Raw genomic sequence first — 23,443 nt, 5'->3', positions numbered from 1 at the left:
ATGGCCTCAGGCTGTGTTTTAAATTATCCGTCCATCGTGCCAGTTTAAATGAAAGCGAGTGGCGTATATGATGAAATGCTGTTGAGTGCTAGCGGCTCGCGCTTATTTTGTCCCACGCCCTTGAGCGCTGTAAAAATAGCGGCCTACTTTTCAGCGCACGGTGCGAAAACTAGGGTCGAGGCAAACAAGCGTTAACGCGGAACTGTTACTTCATTGACGCGGAACGCGGAATTTCATCTGAGCTCATATTAATTGCCGTTTCAACCGACTTTAATTAGACGCTGCTGTATGGTGGTAGTCGGCTTTGCAACAGCAAAAAAATAGATACAACAAACAGTAGTAATGATTACACCTAGCGTCGAATGAAAACTTTTAGCATTCAAGCTTGCATCATTCGTAATTCATTTTCACAGCTCTGGCCGTAACATTCGAACGTATTCGTCACCTGACAGGCCACGCCCACAAGAGCCGAACTCTGAAACGACGTCACCCTCGCAAGGGTTCGGTTCCAATTCAAAAATGTCAACCGTGTCTCTATCTCCGTGACTAACATTCAAACGGAATGATCGCCTTGTACAAAGCTTCGCCGCTACGTCATTTTATCCTGTACAAAAGTCCAAAGCTAGCCAGCTAATCAGTTGTTTACATGTAGCTGCTAAACGTATCGAATAAAATTCTTCGGTACGCGCCGTGTTCTGAACGTGCTCACGTTAGCCCGAGGGATTTACGCCATTTTAGGCATTTCTAAACGGAAGCTAGCAAAACACACGTCGCTAATATCAAACAGCGGATCTGTTTAACTGTCGCCGAAATCTGTAGGTTTCACAGTTTGCCATTGTAACGGTCTCGCCCTGTTAGCTATACGATAACTAATGTGTTCCACACGGTTGTAGTAATTTTTTCTATATTTCGTACGTGTTCAGATCTCCCCGGTTTAACCGAACACATCGTCCTGTCCCGTTTTAAAACGGAGGACGGTACTCGATGGTATAGTACGTCGAATGCGTTTTCCTCCAGAGGTGTGAAAGTCACGACGACGACTCGCATGTAATCATTAAAAAAAGATACCGTATAAATATGTAGAGGGATATTATCGATGTATTATGAATATACGTACACGTAACTACACGTAAGAGGTATCATAAGAGCGCAGATATGAGTACATTTTGGTAATTATATGGTAATTATTTACTATTTATACGATTTCATTTTAATGGCAAGCTGTTTAAAAAGAGGATTTTAAATGAGGGATGTTTTGGGGGGTTTTTTAACCTGGTATCAATATATCAAGGCAGGTTACGTGGGAATTAGGTGGCTTCCATGTTAAATCTTGGAATTAAGTGATAGTTGAGCGCTTGACGCTTGACCCCTGACGTTTTCACTTGTATCCATTAAAACCTATGTATACGAAAACCTGCGTTGTTGAATGGAATAAATAAATAAACAATACTAGCCATCAGTACTTTTTGCAGTGTAGACCGACTAGTATTTGTGAGTGCGTGTGTGTGTGTGTGTGTGTGTGTATATGTAAAGACGGGGATTTACACGCTGTGCTGAAAGCTGGTTGTGGCATACCTTTCTCACAGGCTGTATTTGGGTGATTGCTTGTCTGAACTTGCCTCGTCCTGACCTAACAGGCCCCAACGTGCTCGCCCGAAATAAAGAACATGACACTGAGAAATTTTTTTTTTTTTCTAAAGCCTTTAGAATTTTATTTTTTTTTTTGTATAAACCCCGAAAGCAACGTTCGTGAATGGCGATGCTTTCATTTCCTGAGCCGGACAGTTTACACAGCGTTTACGGGATCGTCTGACAAGTTGTATCAGGTTGAAGGCGAACAGAATGCTCCCGGACTACGTGATACGTCATTTATTAATATCAGTCGGGATTTTACAACTCCATAAACGTCGGCGCGTGTAATGTTCAGACACGCCGTTAACTTTCTAACCTGCGGAATTTTCCGGACTTCCACTACTCGTGTTTATAAAATACCAGGACGTGATGAAAAATGTGCCGCTACAACGTGAACGGATAGTTCACCGGTCTGGAGTTTTACGCCTCCATTTGAACTCGTGAGTCAGGTTTAGTAGTCGGATGATCAAACCGAAATCGTATCCCTGGGCTTGAGGTGCTGGGGTACGAGTCCGAATTCAAGTTTACAATAATGCAGTAGTCATTTCCGATTCAAATCCGATTTTTTTTTGCTGGCCCGGCCCATTTCCAATTCGGTTCTTCGACGTCGGATTTAAGTTTTCAAAACGTTAAATCGGTGACCCAAAATCTGAATGCCCTGTACCTCGGACGGCTGAATTAAAACCGGATTATCATGAACGTGAATGTGAAACCTTGCACACAAATTCAAGCCAATTTCAGTTTAACGAAATTCAACTAGAAAAATGTCGCCTTACACGTCAAAATAAAAGGACAAAATTCCGATTTGTACACTTTTCAATTCAGATAGCAGTGGCTTATAAATCTCCAGAGTTAACTTTACACCTCCCGTGCAGTTAGAATGAACTCGTGTGTTAATATGGATTTCTAGAACCAAACGGCTTCATTTTTATTCCACACTGGGAACGTAAAGGTGCGTACGAACTGAACAGGCTAATCTTGATTAAGCTAGGATTGACTTTTTAACCTGCGGGTTTTAACCTCCTCACCTCCACTACTTCCTTTTATAAAGTGTCTTGTGCTGAATTAACTCCAGTGGTGTTTATTTTGGTATGTCAAGACGCTGTTTTGCTTCATATAGATCATTATTTCATATAGCGACTAAATAAGTCCTAGGAGATGCACATGTAAGCGCGGACAGGAAATGAACAGAGTGATCATGATCAAATTAGAGCATTAATGTAGTATTGTGTTAAAGCCTAGTGCAATCAGTGCACGTGCATAGTGCAAGTTCAGTATGTTTTTTTTTAAATGATGCAGCACATTGCAGGTGCAAATTGTGTTTAAATTGATGCAGCACAGTGCACGTGCAAATTTGATTTCAATGATGCAGCACAGTGCACGTGTAAATTTTGTTTAATTGATGCAGCACAGTGCACGTGCAAATTTGATTTCAATGATGAAGCACAGTGCACGTGTAAATTTTGTTTAATTGATGCAGCACAGTGCACGTGTAAATTTTGTTTAATTGATGCAGCACAGTGCACGAGTGAATTTTGTTTAATTGATGCAGCACAGTGCACGAGTGAATTTTGATTAAATCGATGCAGCACAGTGCTCGTGCATATTAGGTTTACATGATGCATTACAGTGCTCGTGCATATTTGGTTTCACCGACGCAGATCCTCCTGCTCGACAATGCACGCGCTTTTCCAGTGTAAACACTGTGCAGATGACGGAGTTGTGTTGCTCGGAGACGTTGGTGTACCTTGTTTGCAGTCGCAGTAGCCCCAGTCGATGCGTCCGCGCGCGTTGCGGAAGAAGCACCAGGGCCGGATTCTGGCGTCCGGGTTCCTGCAGAAGTTGTGCTCGCCGAGTCCTTTGCCTGGATAGCGCGCGGTCACGCCGCTCACATCGGTCCAGTTCATGCACCGCGCGCCCGACTCTGTAACGTCCACCGAGCCGCGGTATGACGCGCCTCTCCCGCGGCTCTGCGTGCACTCGCTGAACGGGTTCAGGAAAGCGGACGTCCGCGAGACACAGAGCAAGAGGAGGAAGAAGAGCGGCAGGCACGCGGAGGAACAGGAGCGCGCGCTCGCCTCCATCACCGGAGCGGCTTCAGCATTCTCCGCGCGACTACTGGAACCCAATGACGGAAGCGCGCGAGGGGTTTCACTAGGGGAAGCCCATGAGCCTCAAGCAGCTCGCGCGCGCGTTGACTGACCGATGATGATGATGATGATTATATTGATGACTGACGTTGCCTCTGAGTCACGTGACTCAATCAAGCCCACACACGCGCTAGTATTAAAATAAGCTCTTAAGCATAATAAGCATAATTGTGTAATAATTCTGTAGTTGGTCAACACTCACGTCCCGGCAGCTGAAGTTAACTTCTGCAGGATAAATATAGCAGCACGGCGTTATTAAGACTCGAGATCTTTACATCTTTACATTTGTAAACTGTAAACAGGCTTTAAAAATAAGAACTTTAAAAAATAATAATAATAATAATAATAATAATTTTTGTTGTTATTCCAGCATGAATTTCACAACGCCTCCAAAAAGTCCACCTGACCTGCAATAAAACATATTTTACTGTATTCTAGTAACTTCTGTTGTGTTACTAAGGCTGTTTAGAGAGAGAGAGAGAGAGAGAGAGGGAGGGAAAGTCTGCGCAGCACAGTGACTCAGTTCTGGATCAATGCTGCCATCTGGTGTTCACACGGCGCAATTGCAGTTCCACATTAGTCTGTTGTACAAGTTCCCAACCCTGGTCATGGAGAACCCTACTGTCCTGAATGCTAGTCTAGTGGGTTCTCCCCTGGACCAGGAGAACATATGATCTTTTGAAGTGCAGTAATGCAGTGTGCTTTTGATCATCATAACAACAACAACAATAGTAATATTAATAATAATACTGTAACTACTACTAGTACTCCTCCTCCTCCTCCTACTACTACTACTACTACTAATAATTGTAGTCTTTCTACTAAGTAATGAATACAAATATGTGTATGTATGTGTGTGTGTATATATATATATATATATATATATATATATATATATATATATATATAAAGAGAGAGAGAGCGATAGTGTGTGTGTTTTATATCGTATTTAATATAAGAAATTAACGTTTGCATTTGTTCATCTTCTTGACGTCTTTGCGCATGCGCGGTGAATTGACGCATGCGCAGTGCAAATCGGCCTGGGTGGGAGTGGGGGTGGTCTCGGGTAACCGCCACAAGGAACAAGGAGAAGAAGAGTCGCTGCTCACGCTCCAGTCCAGTAGGTGGCGGTAATGCACCTTACGTTGGTTTGCCAAGCGCCATTAAAACCAAAAGAAGAAGAAGCAGAGGCGTTTCGCGAGTGACGTCAGACCAACATGGCTGAGCACTCTGTGAACAGTAAGGAAATACCCCTTCTCTGTTTTAAAATGAGTTTATAGCAGTAGCTCAGTTAGCATACAGACACAGTACTTGGTTAAATCTATGACAGTTTTGAGAAGGTAAAACATCAGCGATAGGGCCATCACTCATATCACTAATGTTAGTTGGCTAGCGTGTTGCTAACGCTAATCATAACAGCACCAGTAGCTCCTCAGTCATGGACTGTAACTGTCATGTTGTGTGTATTTAAATCCCTTAGTCGACGCAGACAGCGAGGTGACTCTGATCCTGGACCCAGAGAAGAGCACATTTCTGGGTAATGCTCCTCTGTACCAGTCAGCCGATGACCCTACTACATTCTACCTTGATGAAGCCTTGACTGTCAGAGTGAACTTGTATACTACTGGTGAGTTCAGCTCTATATCAGGATACAGCACTTTTTTCTTTTCTGAGACAGTTCCTCCATACAGAATCTCTCCAGATCCTTCACATTTCGAGGTCCACGCTGGTGGACTCTCCTCTTCAGTTCACTCCACAGGGTTTCTATGGGGTTCAGGTCAGGGGACTGGGATGGTCATGGCAGGATCTTGATTTTGTGGTCAGTAAACCATTTTTGTGTTGATGTTGATGTATGTTTTGGATCATTGTCCTGCTGGAAGATCCAGCCACGGCCCATTTGAAGCTTTCTGTCAGAGGCAGTCAGGTTTTCATTTAATATCTGTTGATATTTGATAGAGTCCATGATGCCATGTTTCCTAACAAAATGTCCAGGTCCTCTGTAAGAAAAACAGCCCCAAAACATTAAAGATCCACCTCCATATTTAACCGTGGGCATGAGGTACTTTTCCATATATCTACCTCTCTGTGTGCACCAAAACCACCTCTGGTGTTTATTACCAAAAAGCTCTATTTTGGTTTCATCTGACCATAGAACCCGATCCCATTTGAAGTTCCAGTAGTGTCTGGCAAACTGAAGACGCTCGAGTTTGTTTTTGGATGAGATTAGAGGCTTTTTTTTTTTTTGAAACCCTACCAAAGAACTTGTGGTGATGTAGGTGACTTCGGATTGTAGTTTTGGAGACTTTCTGACCCCAAGATGCAACTAATTTCTACAATTCTCCAGCTGTGATCCATGGAGATTTTTTGGCCACTCGAACCGTCCTCAACCTGTCCTCGTCTGTGAGACGATATAGACACACGTCCAATTCCAGGTTGATTCATAACATTTCCAGTTGACTGGAACGTCTTAATCATTGTCCTGATGGTGGAAATGGGCGTTTTCAATGCTTGTGCTATTTTCTTACAGACGCTTCCCATTGTGTGAAGCTCAACAACCTTTTGCCGCACATCACAGCTAAATTCTTTGCTCTTATCCATTGTTATGAATGAGTAAGGGAATTTGGCCTATGTGTTACTGCATATTTATACACCTGTGAAACAGGAAGTCATGGTTGAAAAAAAAAGTCAAATGTCGATGGGAATATACTTCAAATGTATTTTTCTCCGATGGATTCATAGTGGTGCCAATAATTGTTGCACACCTACATTTAACAAACATGATCTCTGTTGTGTTTGCAATTGTTTGATATCCATGAGCGCAGAGTACTTTTGTGAATTTTTTGAGCAAAAGATCAAAAGGTTCAACAATAAAGACATGTATTTCATATCTCTCTGATTGTTTTACTCTTATAGTAACCAAGCAAGAGGATAACGTGTACATCGTGGATGCCGCAACCCTGCCACAAAATGAATCTTTTGATACAGAGCAAACCCTCTTTCTGATCGATTTGATGCGCCAGCAGTTGGAAGCAGACGGCGAAAGTCTCCTTCGAGCTTTAAAGGAGTTCAATCCCCGAATAAAGTCGGGCAAAAGCCGCAAGAAACATATGTGGAGGGAGCTGGCTACTAGACTCTCCAAACACTTTGGACAGGTCTTCCATCCTGATCACGTGGCGAGAACATGGTACGCTCTTGAGGACGAATACAAAAAAGCGAAAGACGATAATAGAACGAGTGGTCAAGAAGCCGTGACGTTCCAGTTTTTTAGTGAGATGGAAGAGCTGTTGGGCGGGCATCATGACGTCGAATTTCCCGTCGTTGGCACGGTGAAAGGTGTAGAGGTGCGCAGGCCAAAGGCATTGAATGTGGACGGTGGAAGAGAATCGCCTGCGACGGCGCACACGGGCTCGGCCACGCCAGCAGCAACACCAACGGCTTCAGCGACACCAACGCGACCTTCGACGCTCAAGCGGAGACGGAGAGATGAGCACTATTTGACTCTTCTGGACTTTTTAAAGGAATCTACGGCAGCTCGGCGGCGGCGCCACGAGGAAACTCTGGCCCAGATGAAATCCGCTCAGGACGGGTTTGAGGCTCTGATGAACAGATTCCTGGACAAACTTTGACCTTCTCTGTGCAGCCACACCAAACGAACATTCAGCTCTGCTATTTCCTTTATACTTTTTTTTTTTCATGTGTAGTTGTTTTTGTTTGTTTGTTTTGCTAATCTTTAATGCGTAGTGTAGCGTATATGACTGATGACAATGCAAAAAGCATTTTTTTATACCAATTTAGTTGCAATTTATTGTGCAAAATATACTTGCATAACATTTGACTTCCTGAAAACCTCAAGTAAAGGAGTTTACAAACTATGGAGTGTGTCATATTTCACTTTGACAGTGCTTCCTGTTTCATTCGAAACGATGTTTTCTCGTGTTACAGAGTGACAGGATGTTGTTGTTGGTTTATGATCCTTAAAATCCTTTAATAATGAAAAGCGTAATAAGCGAATAAGCCTCATAAGCAAACCAAAGCAACGAATGTACAGTAGCTTACACGATTATACTCAACACACTTACATAGAGTGGATAGAACAAGTCTACACACACATGTTATAAACTTAAACCCCCTTTTTTTTTCATCCTTTTACATGATACCAACAAAATGCGAGTGAAAAAGGTTTTTAGGGGGGGGGAACCTTACAGTATCCTGGCTGCAAAATTATACACACCCTTTATACAGATTAATAGGCTACTTAGCGCTTTTTGCTTGTAATATTGCAATGTTTTTTTTGCGTAACAGTCTACAAACACTTCATTTAGCAAGTTTATTCCACTCTTTCTTGCTTCAATTGCGAAGTAATTTGCTGAGGAACCTTCCTGATTCAGTAGAAGCCTGGCTACGTCATCAAGCGTCGACTCGAGGAAGCGAGGCCAAACGATGACGCGGAATACATGCGACCGAGGCGTGTTGGTTTTGAATGGGCTCGCGTGCAGTTTTTCCTGGCGAAAATACTCCGTTTATCCGGTAATAAACACGAGAAATGGACAGTCGGTTGCAGGAAATCCGCGAGAGGCAGAAACTAAGACGACAGCTTCTTGCACAACAGGTAGAAATATGAAAACAACCAATTATTTTAGCGACAGGTTTTCTTTTGTTGTTGCTGTTCTAAGCGGAGAATATGGAGGCATTTGCGTGTGTTGTGTTGTGTTGTGTTGTGTTGTGTTGTGTTGTGTTTACCTGGTGAAATGGTTGTTCTACATGTTAATGCAAGAAATATTGGCTTCTGTAGTGATTATGGATTTGTCTTTTTGCAGTAAATAGTCTGAATGCCAAAAAGTCTGCTTGTGCACTATAGTGCACAATAGTATACTGTATGGTATAGTAGTATATTGGGTAAATCTACCTCAAGTCATCAATTTACAAAAAAAAAAAGTTACTGACTGACTTTCTCAGATTTAATAAATATTTTCTGGAAATGATGTCATCATAACAAATAAACAGTGTGTAAAATTTCAGGCTTGTATATGCGTGCATTTTCGAGATATTGAGGCTTGAATTAGAGGACACGCCCCTAATTTTACTGTAAAAAAACAAAACAAACCAGTGCTACAGAAAAAGTTCCACAAGTCGTTACTTTTGAGAGATTCATGCTAGATGAAGGAAATTCTCAGGGATTGTTGTCTACTGTACGCTATCTCTAACTTGTAAAAGACAAGGTCCACAGTTGCATATGTGCCAAGATATTGCCTGCTGAATATTATATTAAAAATGTGGTTTGGAGCAAATTTGGCCCATGCCGGAGCTTTAAAATTTTCATACCTAATACTCATGCTATAGTTATTATTATTATTTTTTTAAGCAACTAGGTGTGTGTCTGAAAGAACTCAAACTTTCTGATTTATGTTGAAAATGGTGGGGGAAAAAAATCATTCCGCACCTGTAATTCAAATGTATAATACTCACGTACTCACGTATGACAAGGTCATAGGTTAAAAAATCTAACAGGAAAACATTTTGGGATGACATGAGGAAGAAAACTTGAGAGGAAATGGACTCAAAACTTTTTGTCTACTCTGTGACCCCGGATAGTCCGATTATTAATCAGTGTACAAGTGTGGAAGAGTAAAGACAAGTGAGTGTGCTGAGAGGATGATCAGTATGAGCAGATGTTAATGAGAGTCTTAATGATTACAGCAGCAGATAATGTGTGTGTATATATGTGTGTATATATAATATATACAGATAATTTTTGTCTTTGCAGCTGGGAGCAGAAAGCGCAGACACCATCGGCGCTGTTCTCAACAGCAAACAGGAGCAAAAAGAGATCGAGGAGACGAGAGAGACATGCAGGTGTTTATGTGTTCTTTGTTTTGTTTTTTCCATATTTATATATCCACTCAAGCATTCTCTTGAATTTCATGTCAACTGTATCAATGATTAGATGTCTCTGTTAAATAACAGCATGTTGTTGTTGTTTTTTTTTAAAATCTGTTTATTAGTTTTAGATTATGTAGATGTTCTTTCAGATACGGTGTTGCTGAAATAATAATAATAATAATAATAATAATAACGCATTAGAACAAGCCAGAACCCAAGTCCGAGCTCCTGTTATATTATATATTAATTGTTCTCGGCTCTGCAGATCGTCGTTCGACACGACAGCGTCCGGCTCCAAAAGGAAATGCCAGAACGAGGGCGAGGACCCCGACGAGGACATGGAGGAGCAGAGAGTGAGTGGTACTGATCTCAGACCAGATCAAAGCGGTTGTAACGTAGAACACCGTGGTAACAGATGGGGGATGTGTTACAGGAGGACGCCGAGCCTCAGCAGCAGGAGGACAGCGGGCCGTTCGAAGAGGTCTACAAGGACTCCAGCACGTTTCTTAAGGTGGCTTTCTTCTCTGGATTTATACTCGCTGAGAATCAGTTAGCTAATTAATTAGCTCCATATCACGCCGCAAACATTTCATCGAAGTAAATACAGCCGGGTCCGTAAGTATTCGGACAGCGACGCAATTTTAATCGTTTTGCCTCTGTTTCATCACCACGGCGGATTTGAAATGATGCAGGAACTACAGCAGGGTTTTTTTTTTCCTACAGCAGTAACTCCATTTCACAGGCTCAAAAGTAATTGGACAGTTGACTGAGAAGTGGTTTGATGGCCAGGTGTGGCCTGTTTCCTTGTTATTTCATGACAAATTCAGGAGATAAAAGGTCTCGAGTTGAGTTCAAGTGTTGAATTTGCGTTTGGTAGCCGCTCATGGGAACTCTCAATATGCGCTCCAAAGACGTGTTGATGCAGGCCATCATTAGGCTGGAAAACAAACAAACAAACAAAAAATCAGACAGCAGCACCAAAAGGCCTGGAGGATCACGGAACACAGCTATAGTGGATGATCGCAGAGTTTCTTGAACGCTGTCCAGTTCTAAGGAAAGATTAACTTGTACCAGAATGATGGGAAGAGAAGAGTATGGAGACGGAAAGGAAAGGCTCGTGATCCACATCATCTGTCAAACATGTGGAGGACGTGTTATGGCATGGGCATGTATGGCTGCCGGTGGAACTGGGTCATGATAGAAGTACTGAAAGAAGTAGCAGGATGCATTCTGAAGCCTACAGAGCTATAATTTCTGCTCAGATTCAGTCAAGTGCTGCAAAACTGATAGGACGACGCTTCACAGTACAGATGGGTAACGACCCGAAACGTACCGCAGAAGCAGCCCAAGAAATGAAACGTCCTTAGATGTCCGATGACCTCGACCCAATCTTCACTTTCCGAGCACAAACCTGAAGGCAGAAAGATCCACAAACAAGCAGCAACTGAAGGCACCTACAGTAAAAGCCTGGCAAAGCATCTAAAGGGAGGAGACTCGGCATTTGGTGACGTCTATGGGTTCCGGACATCAGGCAGTCATTCACGCGAAGGATTTGCATCCAAATATTTAAAAAAATCATTGTTAGTTTGTCCGATTACTTTTCAGCCTGTGAAAATGGAAGGACTCTGTAAAAAAAAAATAAATAATAAAAGGCTGAAATTCCTAAACGCGATGTTTTTGTTAAAGCCCTTGAATTCAAGCCGAACGTCCTACACACTTCGATCACGTTTTGATCGCTTCATTTCAAATCCATTGTGGTGGTGTACAGAGGCAAAAACGACAAACATTGCGTCCGCTGTCCAAATACTTATGGACCTAACTCTGTGCGTGTGTAATCAAACTACATGTGACGTAATTATCGGCACTTCTAGTGTTATCGGATAATAATTCGCTCTGCTTCGTGTCTCATCACACCACCACGTCAGTGAGTATTTTCCTGGAACAGCACGCTCCTAAGAGATTTATTCCATACCGATTTGTAATCTAAAATCTTCTTCAGATTGGGTTCTGTGTATCCATCCTCTCCATTTAAATCATTATCTTGAAGTGTTTGTTTGTTTATTTATTTATTTATTTATTTTTCCTTCCCCAGAAGCAGTTCTTTAATTCTCGTCTTCTATTATTATACTGATTAGGGGACGCAGAGTTTAAACCCTCATAACGACTACTGCCAGCATTTCGTGGACACGGGACACCGACCGCAGAACTTCATCAGAGACGTGGGTGAGTGTCTCGTCTTCTCTACTACGGAAGATCTTATGAGGATTTAGGTCAGGACGAACACGACCGTACGCGTATGGTGGCGTTAACAGTCGCTTAATAGAGCAAGTGAGGATGGGAAAAGAGAGAAATATAAAGGAAGGAGGAAGCTGACGTGTTTGTGTTTTGCTTTAAAAATCTGAGGAAAACGTCCAGCCTTTTTACAAATAAATAAACGTAATGGGTTGTTTTTGGCGTCTTGTGTTACAGGTTTGGCTGACCGATTCGAGGAGTACCCCAAACTCCGAGAGCTCATCCGGCTCAAAGACGAGCTCATCTCCACTACAAACACACCACCCATGTAAGCACAGGACACTGTTTTTTTTTTTATTATTTTTTTTAACGTACGTTCGTTTTCCAAGACAGCCATGCGACAGTATATCGCACATTGCACGTGTTCGGATGTTGTCAGGTACCTGCAGGCCGACCCGGAGAACTTTGATCTGAGAGACCTGAAGTGTAAATTTGACGTGATCCTGCTGGAGCCTCCGCTAGAAGAGTATTACAGAGAGTCGGGCATCATCGCCAGCGAACGCTTCTGGACCTGGGACGATGTGAGTGCTGAACGCTTTTCTGTTTCAGTATCGTAAACCCGCATTTAACGACTTGAATTACAGCCGTAAGAGCCGCGGTTACGGAAAACTAACCGACACGTTTTGTCGAATCAGATTCGAGAAGCGAACACTGCGTCTCTCCGTTTCTGTCCTAGATCATGAAGCTGGAGATCGACGAGATCTCGGCACTGCGTTCTTTCGTCTTTCTCTGGTGCGGCTCGGGGGAGGGGCTCGATCTCGGCAGGATGGTAAGGCTCGCATTTAAAGAATGTCTGCTGTTAATCCGGTAACGACGGTCACAATCTGGGCTTCGTAGCATTTTAGTACTCTCGGGGTTTATTGTGTGTTTACACTGCAGACATAATTAGATTAGACGTGCACAATCTCTGTAGCTGTCTTTTTTCTTTTTTTTTTTTTTTTAAATATATATGGTCTCTTAAGTAAAGGTGTGTAATGAGTGCGTTCGCTACGCAGTGTTTGAGGAAATGGGGGTTCAGGAGATGTGAGGACATCTGTTGGATCAAGACCAACAAGAACAACCCGGGAAAGACCAAAACGCTGGACCCCAAAGCAGTGTTTCAGAGGACGAAGGTAAGAAGAAGGGAATTAAACCTGTTAGGGTTTTTTTTTTTATCATCATCATCATCAAAATAGAGAAGGTTTATTGCAGGCTTTCTGCAAGAGGCGATACTTAAAGTGTGCGTGCTTGATTAGTGATATTATTCATCTTGTTTTTCTTCACCCTAAAATTTACATAAATGTTGTGTGTGTGTTTCAGGAGCACTGCCTGATGGGTATTAAGGGCACGGTTCGGCGCAGCACAGACGGCGAATTCATCCACGCCAACGTGGACATCGACCTGATCATCACAGAGGAGCCTGAGATGGGCAACATCGAGAAGCCTGTGGAGATTTTCCACATCATCGAGCACTTCTGCCTCGGACTCAGACGTCTCCATCTGTTTGGGCGAGACAGTACTATCAGGCCAGGTCTCTGTCTTGGTCTCTCTCTCTTTCTCTCACATACACCTACACACACAGAGACAGTTTTCTCTTTCCGAACTGTTGTCATGATTTCTCCTAAGTGCTAAGGAATGTGTTTACAAAGTGATGTTTATGGGTTTTGGGGTGTGTGTGTGTGTGTGTGTGTGTGTGTGTGATTTTCCAGGCTGGTTAACTGTCGGACCCACGCTGACCAACAGCAACTTCAACGCTGAAGCATACTCCGCCCACTTCTCCAGCTCCTACCTCTCAGGCTGCACAGAGGACATTGAAAGGCTCCGCCCCAAATCCCCACCCCCTAAGCCCGAGGGGTGCAGAGGGGCTCCACGAGGGGGCCGAGGTGGAGTGGCAGGTGGGCGAGGTGAACGCGGGCGCGACAGGAACCGACCCAATTTTCGCGGAGAGCGGGGCGGGTTCAGGGGGCGTGGTGCACCTCACCGCGGGTTTCCTCCACGATAAATTCACATTTTTACTGTGTTGCGTTTTTGTTTTGTTTGTTTTTTTAAATACAAATGATGCCACAGAGCTGATATATTTTTTTAACGGACCGGCATATTGTTGCCTTGCTCCATTTGTTTTCATTTTTTTTGAAAGGATCCAGATCATACAGTAAATATGACAGACAGCTAATGAGTTTTTATATGTGCGCATCTTAGGTTTTAAAAGGCAAAAAAAAAAAAAAAAAGGACCTTGTTCAGATCTACGTTGCTGCTGTTAGATTTCTTCTGTTTGGATCGAATGTCATGTGTTAGAAATGCAGTGTTGAGATTTTTACTGATTTTTATTGGTCTTTTTAATTGGTCTGTTTTTTTTTTTTTTCTTTTCTTCCCGGAAAAATGTCACGTATGCTTCACTTTGCAAATTCCTTCTGCTCTGGTGTTATTAATAGGTCCGGAGGCAAATATTACAGACCCTGTTGTCATGCCCCTGTGTTCAGACATCATCTGCATCACAGGCTGTGTCTCTCAATCATCAAATGGTTTCTCTCATCTCTTCCTCGAGAAATAAAATTCCTTTTTAATTAAAAGTGTATACTTTCGCCCTGGAGTGGACGGAGAACTGACTATGATGGAATATACACTCACCACCCGCACCTGTATCACTGCACAGTCGTGCAATTATCCAATCAGCCAATCGTGCAAGCAGCACAATGTATAAAATCACATAGATACAGGTCAAGAGCTGCGTTTAATGTTCACATCAAGCATCAGGATGGCGGCTCTCGGTGATTTTGACGGTGGCATGGTTGCTGGCTGGTTTGAGCTTTTAGAATTTGCTGATCTTCTGGTATTTTCGCACACGACAGTCTCTAGCGCTTACACGGAATGGTGCGCAAACCAAAAACATCTAGTTAGAGACAGTTCTCTGGGGGGAGAGCCTTTTTGATGAGGGAGGTCAGAGGAGAATGGAATGGCCAGACTGTTTTGATCTGACAGAAAGGCTACGGTAACTCATAACCTCTCTCTACAACCGTCGTGAGCAGAAAAGCATCTCTGAGCGTAGAGGACGTTGAACTATGAGGCAGACGAACTGTAACAGCTGACGACCACATCGGGTTCCATGTCGGTCAGCCGAGAACTGGATGTGGTCTTCTGCTGACCATTGCATGATTGGCTGATTGATTGGATAAGGGGTAAGCGTACAAGTGTTCCTAATAAAGTGGTCAGCGTGTGTTTATTACGGATGAGCCGCCTTTGATAGTTATGTTGTACCAAGCAAGTAGCTACTTAATGACTTGACGCACTGTACTAACAAATGTACTACAAAGTACTAATGAATCTTCAGTAAAACCATAATGCGGTTCTTCGGGTATGTGAGTCGACTCCTAGCGCTCACCCAAAAAGAGTCGTTTCAAAGAGTCGACTCAGGTTATAGCACATTATCTATTAGTGCACTGTGCAGTCAGACATAATGGGACTTAGCTCATGACTAACAGAAACTCAAATTATTTGATAATATTGTAACGTGTTCAGAATGTTGCTATGGTTAGCCCATCTTGTAGTGTTGGTTGCTAGGTAACCTGCTAGCCAGCGTGATAGTTACCTCAAGAAAGCATTTTCGGTGCCAAGAACCCAGACTCAGTGAGCTGTACGCTCACAGACCAGCTACAAAACAAACCAACAACACATGAAAGCACAGCCATAACTTTTAAGCAAAGGAATTCGAGAGTGATTTGTAGTTTCACTCATGATGTGTATGTTTTGACGACGGACAGTGGGGCAATTCTCTGACTGTAGGAGGAAAGATCTAGATGAACAAATGGGCAGCAGGGTGGCATTGCTGCTGCAGCTGCCGCTAATGATGCGACATGAATTTTTCTTCTTCTTCTTGCAATTTAAAAACATCTTAAGTGATTTTTATTTTCTCATCAGTGTAGTACAACCCCCCCCCCCCCCCCCTTGTGCAAGAACCTGCACCAAACTTATCTTCTAGATTATCAAACTAGAATATATCTGTCTTATACTGTTTGGTTTTTTTATTATTGAAAATTGCTCATTAAAATGCTATTTGATATTAAACCCTGTCAGTCACGTGTTGTCTGTATAATAGCATAGATTGCTAGAAATGGCTAGAATGGCAACAGGTCTCAAGATGATGGAGGCGTTTGTGGCATGTCACTGTAATATTTGACCAGTAATGAAATTTGTTGCATAGCCTCAGGTCATGGTCCTGAAGCTGCCTACCAAGTTTTGCGTCAGTGTGCAAAGTCTTTGCTGAGATACAGCACTCACTTCCTGTTTGATTGATTTGCTGTCAGATTCTGTGAATGTGTGTGTGTGATTGTGCCCTGCAATGGATTGGCACCCCGTCCAGGGTGTACCCCACCTTGTACCCCATGCTCCCTGGGATAGCCTCCAGGCTCCCCACAACCCTGAAGGATAAGCGGTGTATAAAATGGATGGATGGATGCATGGATGGAGGGAACAAATGAATGCGAGTCGGCTCACTCAAAAGATCCGGTTCAAAGAGTCGACTCATTCGCTAATGAGAAATGGCCGGTAGCTACCTAGCTAACTGTTAGCGCACGATGGGATATTATTGTCTGTATTGTATTCGGCGTTTTAGCTACACCTAGAATAAGCTAGAACATGAAAGAATGATTTAGTTTCCTGTTCTTCAACAGCGTTTATTTGTTAACGTTATCGACTGCTTTGTCTTCTCAGTGGCGACTGAAGGTCCGACAACTTCACCAGCTAGCAGACTAACTAATGTCGGCTAATTAATTAACTAACTGACTAGCTGCACCGAGGTGGTTTATTGTGTACACGCAAAGGTAAACTTGTTTAAAGCAATTTAGAGCTCGGTTTCGCACAAATAAAGAACAGCACACAGGTTTGCTAGCAAGGTTAGTTAGGTAGGACAGTGAGGTTAGCTAGCTAACTAGCCTGTGTTGGAGCATAGGTTGCTAGGTAACCTGCAGACCTCTAGACGTGTTAGCCAGGGTGCTAGTTACCTCAGGAAAAATATATAAAGTATAATTTATCAATTAGTGCACGGTTCTGCGACTAAATATTGGTTGTAAATTTGTAGTTACACTTGAAATGTAGTATAGGAGTCACTAACATATATGTGTGTGTGTGTGTGTGTATATATAAATATAGATATATGTATATGTTCATGGTTGATTATTTTCCTATAACAGCATAAGACTAAATGTTTTATTCCTTAGTCCATGTGTTATCATTAATTTTAATTTCCGCTTAGGTTAGAAGCAGTCAAGTATGACGAAGAGAATATATATATATATCCCAGAGTCCACCAGTTATATATATATATATATATATATATAACTGGTGGACTCTGGGATACCCGTTTAACTCTGGTTGTTTCAGGGGAAGCTTCCTGATTTGTAAAAAAATAATAATATGACAGATTTGTTACGTAATCCGCTGTTTATCTTCCTCAGGTCATGGACTTCCCGGGACACTTTGAGCAGATCTTCCAGCAGCTGAACTACCAGCGTGTCCACGGGCAGCTGTGTGATTGCGTGATCGTGGTGGGCAGCCGGCATTTTAAAGCTCACCGTGCCGTCCTGGCCGCATGCAGTACGCACTTCCGCGCGCTCTTTAGCGTCTCCGAGGGGGACGGTAGCTTGAGCGTAATCCGGCTGGATTCGGAGGTGGTGACGGCCGAGGCGTTCTCGGTGCTCGTGGACATGATGTACACTTCCACGCTGACGCTGGGAGAGAGCAACGTCATGGACGTGTTACTGGCTGCGTCTCATTTGCATTTAAACGCAGTAGTGAAAGCTTGTAAGCATTACCTGAACACTCGGACTTTGCCGAAGTCTCCTCTTCGCGAGCGCGGGAGTCAGCGTGTTGAGCAGCAGCAGCTGAACAACGGGTCTAACACACGCCTCCAGCGATCGTTCCTCCTGCAGCAGCTCGGCTTAAGCGTGGTCAGCTCCGCCCTCAACGAAGAAACCGAGGAGGACGGGAGCGCGGCCGGTCGAGGGGCGGGGTCGGTTTCGGGAAGTGGACTGTTAGACCAGCGTGACTCTTTCTACCCACAACGCCGCTTGCAGAAGCGCAAGCAGTCGTTTTCTCTGATTCGCTCAGAGGCGGAGAGCCCACGGCAGAGGCCGCGCCTCACTTCACAAGCCCAGGGCATCGTGGAGGATTGTGGGGAGGGAGGAGCTAGAGGGGAGGAGCTTCTGTCCCCGGACTCGCATAGCAAGACCATAGATGAGGATTCCAAACTGGACGTGGTGGTGATCGGGGCGGACGAGCGAGATGAGTACAGAAGGGCAGTGGCGCAAGAGGACGTGCAGCTGCCCAGCCAATCGGACGGCGGCAGAGGGAGCAGGGCAGAGCCTCTGCTTCTGCCACGGAAGGAGGAATATCCAGATGGCGTTGGTGTACACGTGAAAGGTGGAGGTGATGAAGAAGCACAGCGTATGCAGGTGGTGGTGAAGAGCGAGCCGATCAGCTCACCTGAACCTGCAGACGAGACCAGTGATGTCACGTCGCAGGCCGAGGGCAGTGACCAGGTAGGTGTTAAGTGTAACGTACTGAACGTCTACACGTATTCCACCATGGCGTATACCTACACCTGATCGCATAACCCTTAAACGCAAGCGCGTATGTACACCGTATCCGAGTCTAAACGATTCATATGCAGAAATATTACATGATATTCTTCTTCCTTTTCTGCCATCTCGAAAGTTTTCGAGGCAAAAACGCGTTAAGGGATCTCTCACTCATTTCTTCACTCATTTTGAGGTTCGAGAGCGACCTCTAGAGGCGAAATAAAAACCATCACTGGTAAAGTTTGTTGTGTTAATTGAAGTGTTTTTTCTTTTTTATTCATTTTGGGTGTCTCTATTTTTATTTGTTATTTGGAGTGTTACTCTTTGGTTCAGTTTGGATGTATATCTTTTATTTAGTTGAATATTTATTAATAGTTAATATATATTTATTTCATTAAAAAAAAAATAGAATACATTTTCACTGTACAGTCAGTACTGTTTTATTTGTAATGAAGTTCAACGATATTTTACTTCGAGTGTTACGTCTGCATTCAGTATTGGTTGATTGATTGTTTATCGGCAGGTACCGCCCGACTTAGTTATCGGTATCGGTAAAAATCCACTATCGGTCGACCTCTGAAACACAAGGAAAAACAGGAGGATCGTCCTGGAGTCATCACTTGATGAAGAGGCTTCAGGATTCAAGCTAGACTGTTAACCTCTTCTTTTTTTTTCCCCGTTCTTTACGTCTAGGACTTTAGTCAAGAGCGACGTCGTTAAGTCCGAGATCAGGACGAGCCGAGATCAAGTCAAGATCGAAGACTAAAAAAAAAAAAAAAAAGAACTAGTTGTGCGTTGCGCCAATGTTCTGTCTGTTTCTGAGAAGAAGGAATTACTTCTCGTGAAACCGTGCTCATACCGAAAGAAAAGAACACGAAGCTCGTCGCTCAGCTGATCTCCGTTCGCTGGTGTTAGCGTGAGGAAATAAGCTCTGATTCACCCCGTTCCGCTCTACACAGAAAGTGAAAACTCTGCTCTCTGTTTCGAGAAGGTGCACCGGGGCCGTTTCAGCAGCCGGTTTCTCTTCGCAAAAACACGTGACGCTCACTGTGTGAGGAAATCACTCCTTAGTAGCGTTTCATCTTCAGTTACGTTGATTTGTTTTTCCGAAAACGCAATAAAGACCTCACAGTTTTGGTCAAATATGCGTTTGTTTTCTTAAAGTAGAAATATCAGTCGAAGTATTGGCCGTTATTTGGTCGAAGCCTGTTTTTGCTTCAGCCGGGACATGGGACAGGCTCTTATTTCCATCAAATACAGCGATGCAGATTTGTTCGTTTAGTTATTTTACGCACCGAGCCTCAAGTTGCGCCGGATCGACGAGGCACTCCGAGGACCTCCGAGGCGCGCTGAAACTCGCACTCTCTCTGACACACAGTACAGACGTATGGTATCTCTCGAGAGTCACAGAGGAAGTATGAACAAGCACGCACTTCCTAGAGACCTGTCTTAAGACATGTACGTGCCGTCGTTCCGTTAGGTGAAACGTCTGTAACTTATACTCCGCACACCAGAGCACGATTTGTTATTTGAGCGCCTTTTGTACACAAAATCCTTACCTGGCTTCGCACGACCACGTCGGGGGTTCTTTTGTAGCCTCTCTGTGCACTCGAGTTCTCCTTTTCAAGCGTTTGACACGACTGGGAAGTATCTCATATCGTGTGATGTTTCTGCATATTGATTTTCCTGTTTAATAAATAAATTAACCGGATGCTTTTAAGGGTGCGCGCAGTGTGATCTGCTGCGCATGTTCCATACACAACACGAAAATGAACTCTCTTTATATACAGTGTGTGTATACCTGCTCAGGTGGAGGCCGCGGGAGAGAAGCTGGAGCTGAGTCCCGAAGGCAGCGAGCACAGCTTCAGCGACCCTCAGCCCAGCTCCGACATCCTGATCTCAGAAATCAAGGGACCGGTCATCGAAGGGGAAAGAGCGGGCGATACAGGAGGAGGTGTAGACCGAAGAGAAAGAGGCGGGGGTCTGCTGAGCTCGATGAGCTTCGACCGCGGGTCCGTTCCCAACACCACGACAGGGGAGTGCGCACTGGACCACGAGCCCCCTCGTTTCCTGTTCGGCTCCGACTCATCGTCTGCTATGCACCTCCCCCTGTCTCAGAGCTTCCTCTCGGGAGAGGCGCAGGAGTTTTCCAACATGCGTTCCGACGCGCTTCTGCTTCAGCCCGTGCTCGACAGGATCGCGTCTTCGTCGTCGTCGTCTTCAGAGCAACTGGCGTTGGAGTTTCAGAGGAACATTTGCCGAGGCGGCGCGTATAGGTTTCCTCCTTACCGACGCATCGCGCCGAAATCCGCAGCGGGAGCCGCTTTGATGCAGGACGCCGCGTCCTCGTCCTCGATGCTTGTAAACGGTGCTAATTTTGACTGTTCTGGCCAACGAGGAAGCAACTCGAACTCGAATCCTCTGCCCCAGTTGACGCGCGCGTCAGCAGACGTGCTCTCCAAGTGCAAGAAGGCGCTCTCGGAGCACAACGTCCTGGTGGTCGAGGGAGCGCGCAAGTACGCGTGTAAAATCTGCTGCAAGACCTTCCTGACGTTAACAGACTGCAAGAAGCACATCCGAGTGCACACGGGCGAGAAGCCGTACGCGTGCCTGAAGTGTGGCAAGCGCTTCAGCCAATCCAGTCACCTGTACAAACACTCGAAAACCACCTGCCTGCGGTGGCAGAACAGCACCATGTCGAGCGGACTGCTTTAGGATGACGTAACGCGCTCCTCGGCGGACTGCTGGACACACACGTGCGTCTGATGCAGCCTCTACGTTCATGTTGAATTTGTGAAGAATCACCTCGTGCTAAGAGTTCATCACTGGATAGATGACGGTGCCATCTACTGACGGAGAATACTCCTACTAAACACTGCAGTTAGAGCTGAAGGAAAGGCCATACAGCCGCCATGATGACATCAGCTTCCTCTTCGTTTCACAACCAGCCCAGAAGTCTGTTCAGAACCCGTTTTCCTCCCTCACACCCTTCCTCACTTCCTCCCTCCTTTTCTTCCTTTCTCATTTCCTTCATCCCTTCCTTCCTCCTTCCCTTCCTCCCTCTCTTCTTTCCCTTGCTCCCTTCCCTCCTAGCACCCACCTTTCCTTCATCTCTCATTTTCCTTCCTCCCTCTCTTCCTTCCTTTCTCCCTTCCCTCCTAGCACCCTCCTTTCCTTCCTCTCTGATTTCCTTCCTCCCTCTCTCTCTCCTTTCCTTCATTTCCTTCCTCTCTGATTTCCTTCCTTTCCCTCTCTGTTTCTCTCTCTCCTTTCCTCCATCCTTTCCTTCCTCTCCCTCTCTCTCTCTCTCTCTCTCCTTTCCTCCATCCTTTCCTTCCTCTCTGATTTCTTTCCTCTCTCTCTCTGTCTCTCTTGCTCTCTCTCCTTCCTCTCTGATTTCCTTCCTCTCTGATTTCTTTCCTCTCTATCTCTCTCTCTCTCTCTCTCTCCTTTCCTTCATCATTTCCTTCCTCTCTGATTTCCTTCCTCCCTCTCCTTTGCTCCATCCTTTCCTTCCTCTCTCTCTCTCTCTCTCTCTCTCTCTCTCTCTCTCCTTTCCTCCATCCTTTACTTCCTCCCCCCCTCCCTCCCTCACTTTCTAAACAGCAGCCCTGACAGTATTTCCAGCTGCTGAGTGAATCACAGCTTTATATTAACGTGCTCCTAATCCATCATCGTTTCTATAGTAACGGCTTGCAGAGAGATGTCTGTGAAACATATGGATGGAGTCATTATAAGCAGCAAATAACCCTCGACCAAAAAAACAAACAAAAAAAAAAACCTTGCTCAAAAGTAAACGCCCCCTTGGCGTGATTGTAAAAAGGCAGTAGTGGTAGCGCGGGAGGCTTCTTCACCCCAACCAGTCGCGCTCTTCTCTTCCCGAATCAGTCCGTCTGACGCTCGTTGTTTGTTCGCTTGTAGTCGTGAACCATGTCGTGACCTCTCTGAAAATATTTCCGAACCTCTAAACGCCGACGTCTGCTCGTCCAGAGAGATGTGTACCGTACCGTAATCGTTTCTGCTCCCTAGGTGTTTGCGTCTGTGCGTATGTACGTCAGCGTTCCTTCGTTTTCAAGAGCCGAACTAAAGAACCCACGGAAAAGGAAAGCTGAAAGTGAAGCTCCGCCTCCGTCTTCTTCCTCATGTCTACTATAGAAACTGTGCCACAGTGTAAATACTCACCTCCGCACCTTCAAACGTCGTAGCTTTAACGTCCTTTCTCCAGAAGTGACGTGAAAAGATTAAAAAAAAAAAAAACTTTCAAATTTTTGTGTTCTCATGTTAAAGAAAGTACAGTTGTTGTTGTTGTTGTTGTTGTTGTTGTTTGTTTTTTAAATATTCCTGTGATGGTGTGTAAAGGAGACGTGTTTGTCATGTCTTGTATGATGAAGTGAATAATAAGTCGGTGAGCGAGCCGTGCCGTACAGAAGAGCTTCTCTTTCTTTCGTGTTTTCACTTCCTCCTGTGTTTCATTGTTTGAGGAGATTATTATGTGCTTGAAGAATGTGAGGAATGTGTGTGTGTGTGTGTGTGTCGTCGTCACTGAGCTTGTGTTCACAGTAAACGCTGTTAAAACAGAAGGATGCTGGAGCGGAGCGACGGACCGGCGGAGGAAATACCGGCCGTGGCCGTGGTGTGTGGAAACCCCGAAAGGAAGCCCTGTTTAGTTTTTGTGCACTTACTGTTACTCATCATCGTGTGCGTTTCACTTCAGAAGCCGCTGCGAGATGATCGCTCTGCATTGAAACACCTCTCGCACACGAGCAGTTCATCCAGCCTTTTCTCTTTCTCTCTCTTCCTTTCTTTCGCTTCACATTTACCTTTCTTTCTTTCCATTTTATTCTCCTCTTTCCGTTGCTGAGATATCTTTCTATCTATACTTTTTGTTTCTCCTCCTTCCCTTTTTTTTCTTTACATTTCTCATGTTATTTATTTATT

General features: G+C 44.4%; 4 protein-coding genes across 5 annotated transcripts in view; 3 read left to right on the top strand and 1 right to left on the bottom strand.

Annotated features, from left to right (window-relative positions):
* prss12 (serine protease 12) overlaps window positions 1-4,221 on the bottom strand; it is a 31,266-nt gene extending 27,045 nt beyond the window's left edge. For both annotated transcript variants that reach the window (XM_053619677.1, XM_053619678.1), the window contains exon 1: window positions 3,380-4,221. In XM_053619677.1, coding sequence (XP_053475652.1) covers window positions 3,380-3,716 — 337 coding nt within the window. In that variant the 5' untranslated portion in view covers window positions 3,717-4,221. The remainder of the gene's footprint in view (window positions 1-3,379) is intronic.
* Window positions 4,222-4,881: 660 nt separating this feature from the next.
* On the top strand, window positions 4,882-7,654 carry LOC128604506 (uncharacterized). The gene is made up of 3 exons (XM_053619676.1): window positions 4,882-5,021; window positions 5,263-5,409; window positions 6,696-7,654. Exons 1-3 carry the CDS (start codon window positions 5,000-5,002, stop codon window positions 7,406-7,408), a joined length of 882 nt encoding a protein of 293 aa, XP_053475651.1. The 5' UTR covers window positions 4,882-4,999; the 3' UTR covers window positions 7,409-7,654.
* A 592-nt stretch (window positions 7,655-8,246) lies between these two features.
* On the top strand, window positions 8,247-15,857 carry mettl14 (methyltransferase 14, N6-adenosine-methyltransferase subun). Its single transcript, XM_053619675.1, has 11 exons — window positions 8,247-8,391; window positions 9,547-9,635; window positions 9,928-10,015; window positions 10,096-10,173; window positions 11,798-11,885; window positions 12,132-12,222; window positions 12,334-12,475; window positions 12,631-12,723; window positions 12,950-13,066; window positions 13,254-13,464; window positions 13,643-15,857. Exons 1-11 carry the CDS (start codon window positions 8,326-8,328, stop codon window positions 13,933-13,935), a joined length of 1,356 nt encoding a protein of 451 aa, XP_053475650.1. The 5' UTR covers window positions 8,247-8,325; the 3' UTR covers window positions 13,936-15,857.
* Window positions 15,858-16,470: 613 nt separating this feature from the next.
* LOC128604502 (zinc finger and BTB domain-containing protein 5) lies at window positions 16,471-22,065 on the top strand. Its single transcript, XM_053619673.1, has 4 exons — window positions 16,471-16,517; window positions 16,641-16,750; window positions 17,384-18,466; window positions 20,315-22,065. Exons 3-4 carry the CDS (start codon window positions 17,387-17,389, stop codon window positions 21,218-21,220), a joined length of 1,986 nt encoding a protein of 661 aa, XP_053475648.1. The 5' UTR covers window positions 16,471-16,517; window positions 16,641-16,750; window positions 17,384-17,386; the 3' UTR covers window positions 21,221-22,065.
* Window positions 22,066-23,443: the final 1,378 nt, after the last annotated feature.

This window comes from Ictalurus furcatus, chromosome 29 (genome assembly GCF_023375685.1).
Source record: "Ictalurus furcatus strain D&B chromosome 29, Billie_1.0, whole genome shotgun sequence".
Taxonomy (NCBI): Eukaryota; Metazoa; Chordata; class Actinopteri; order Siluriformes; family Ictaluridae; genus Ictalurus; species Ictalurus furcatus.
Note: the sequence above shows the minus strand (reverse complement) of the source record. Positions and strands in the feature narration are given on the sequence as shown.

What these genes read in the sequence shown, in the direction of transcription:
- LOC128604506 (XM_053619676.1), top strand. Translation starts at nt 5,000, where the DNA reads ATGGCTGAGCACTCTGTGAACA. An exon ending in GGCTGAGCACTCTGTGAACA is followed by an intron (nt 5,022 to 5,262) that starts GTAAGGAAATAC and finishes TAAATCCCTTAG; the next exon opens with TCGACGCAGACAGCGAGGTG. An exon ending in AGTGAACTTGTATACTACTG is followed by an intron (nt 5,410 to 6,695) that starts GTGAGTTCAGCT and finishes TTACTCTTATAG; the next exon opens with TAACCAAGCAAGAGGATAAC.
- LOC128604502 (XM_053619673.1), top strand. Translation starts at nt 17,387, where the DNA reads ATGGACTTCCCGGGACACTTTGAGCAGATCTTCCAGCAGCTGAACTAC. An exon ending in AGGCCGAGGGCAGTGACCAG is followed by an intron (nt 18,467 to 20,314) that starts GTAGGTGTTAAG and finishes ATACCTGCTCAG; the next exon opens with GTGGAGGCCGCGGGAGAGAA.
- mettl14 (XM_053619675.1), top strand. Translation starts at nt 8,326, where the DNA reads ATGGACAGTCGGTTGCAGGAAATCCGCGAGAGGCAGAAACTAAGACGA. An exon ending in GAACTTCATCAGAGACGTGG is followed by an intron (nt 11,886 to 12,131) that starts GTGAGTGTCTCG and finishes CTTGTGTTACAG; the next exon opens with GTTTGGCTGACCGATTCGAG. An exon ending in AGACAGTACTATCAGGCCAG is followed by an intron (nt 13,465 to 13,642) that starts GTCTCTGTCTTG and finishes GTGATTTTCCAG; the next exon opens with GCTGGTTAACTGTCGGACCC.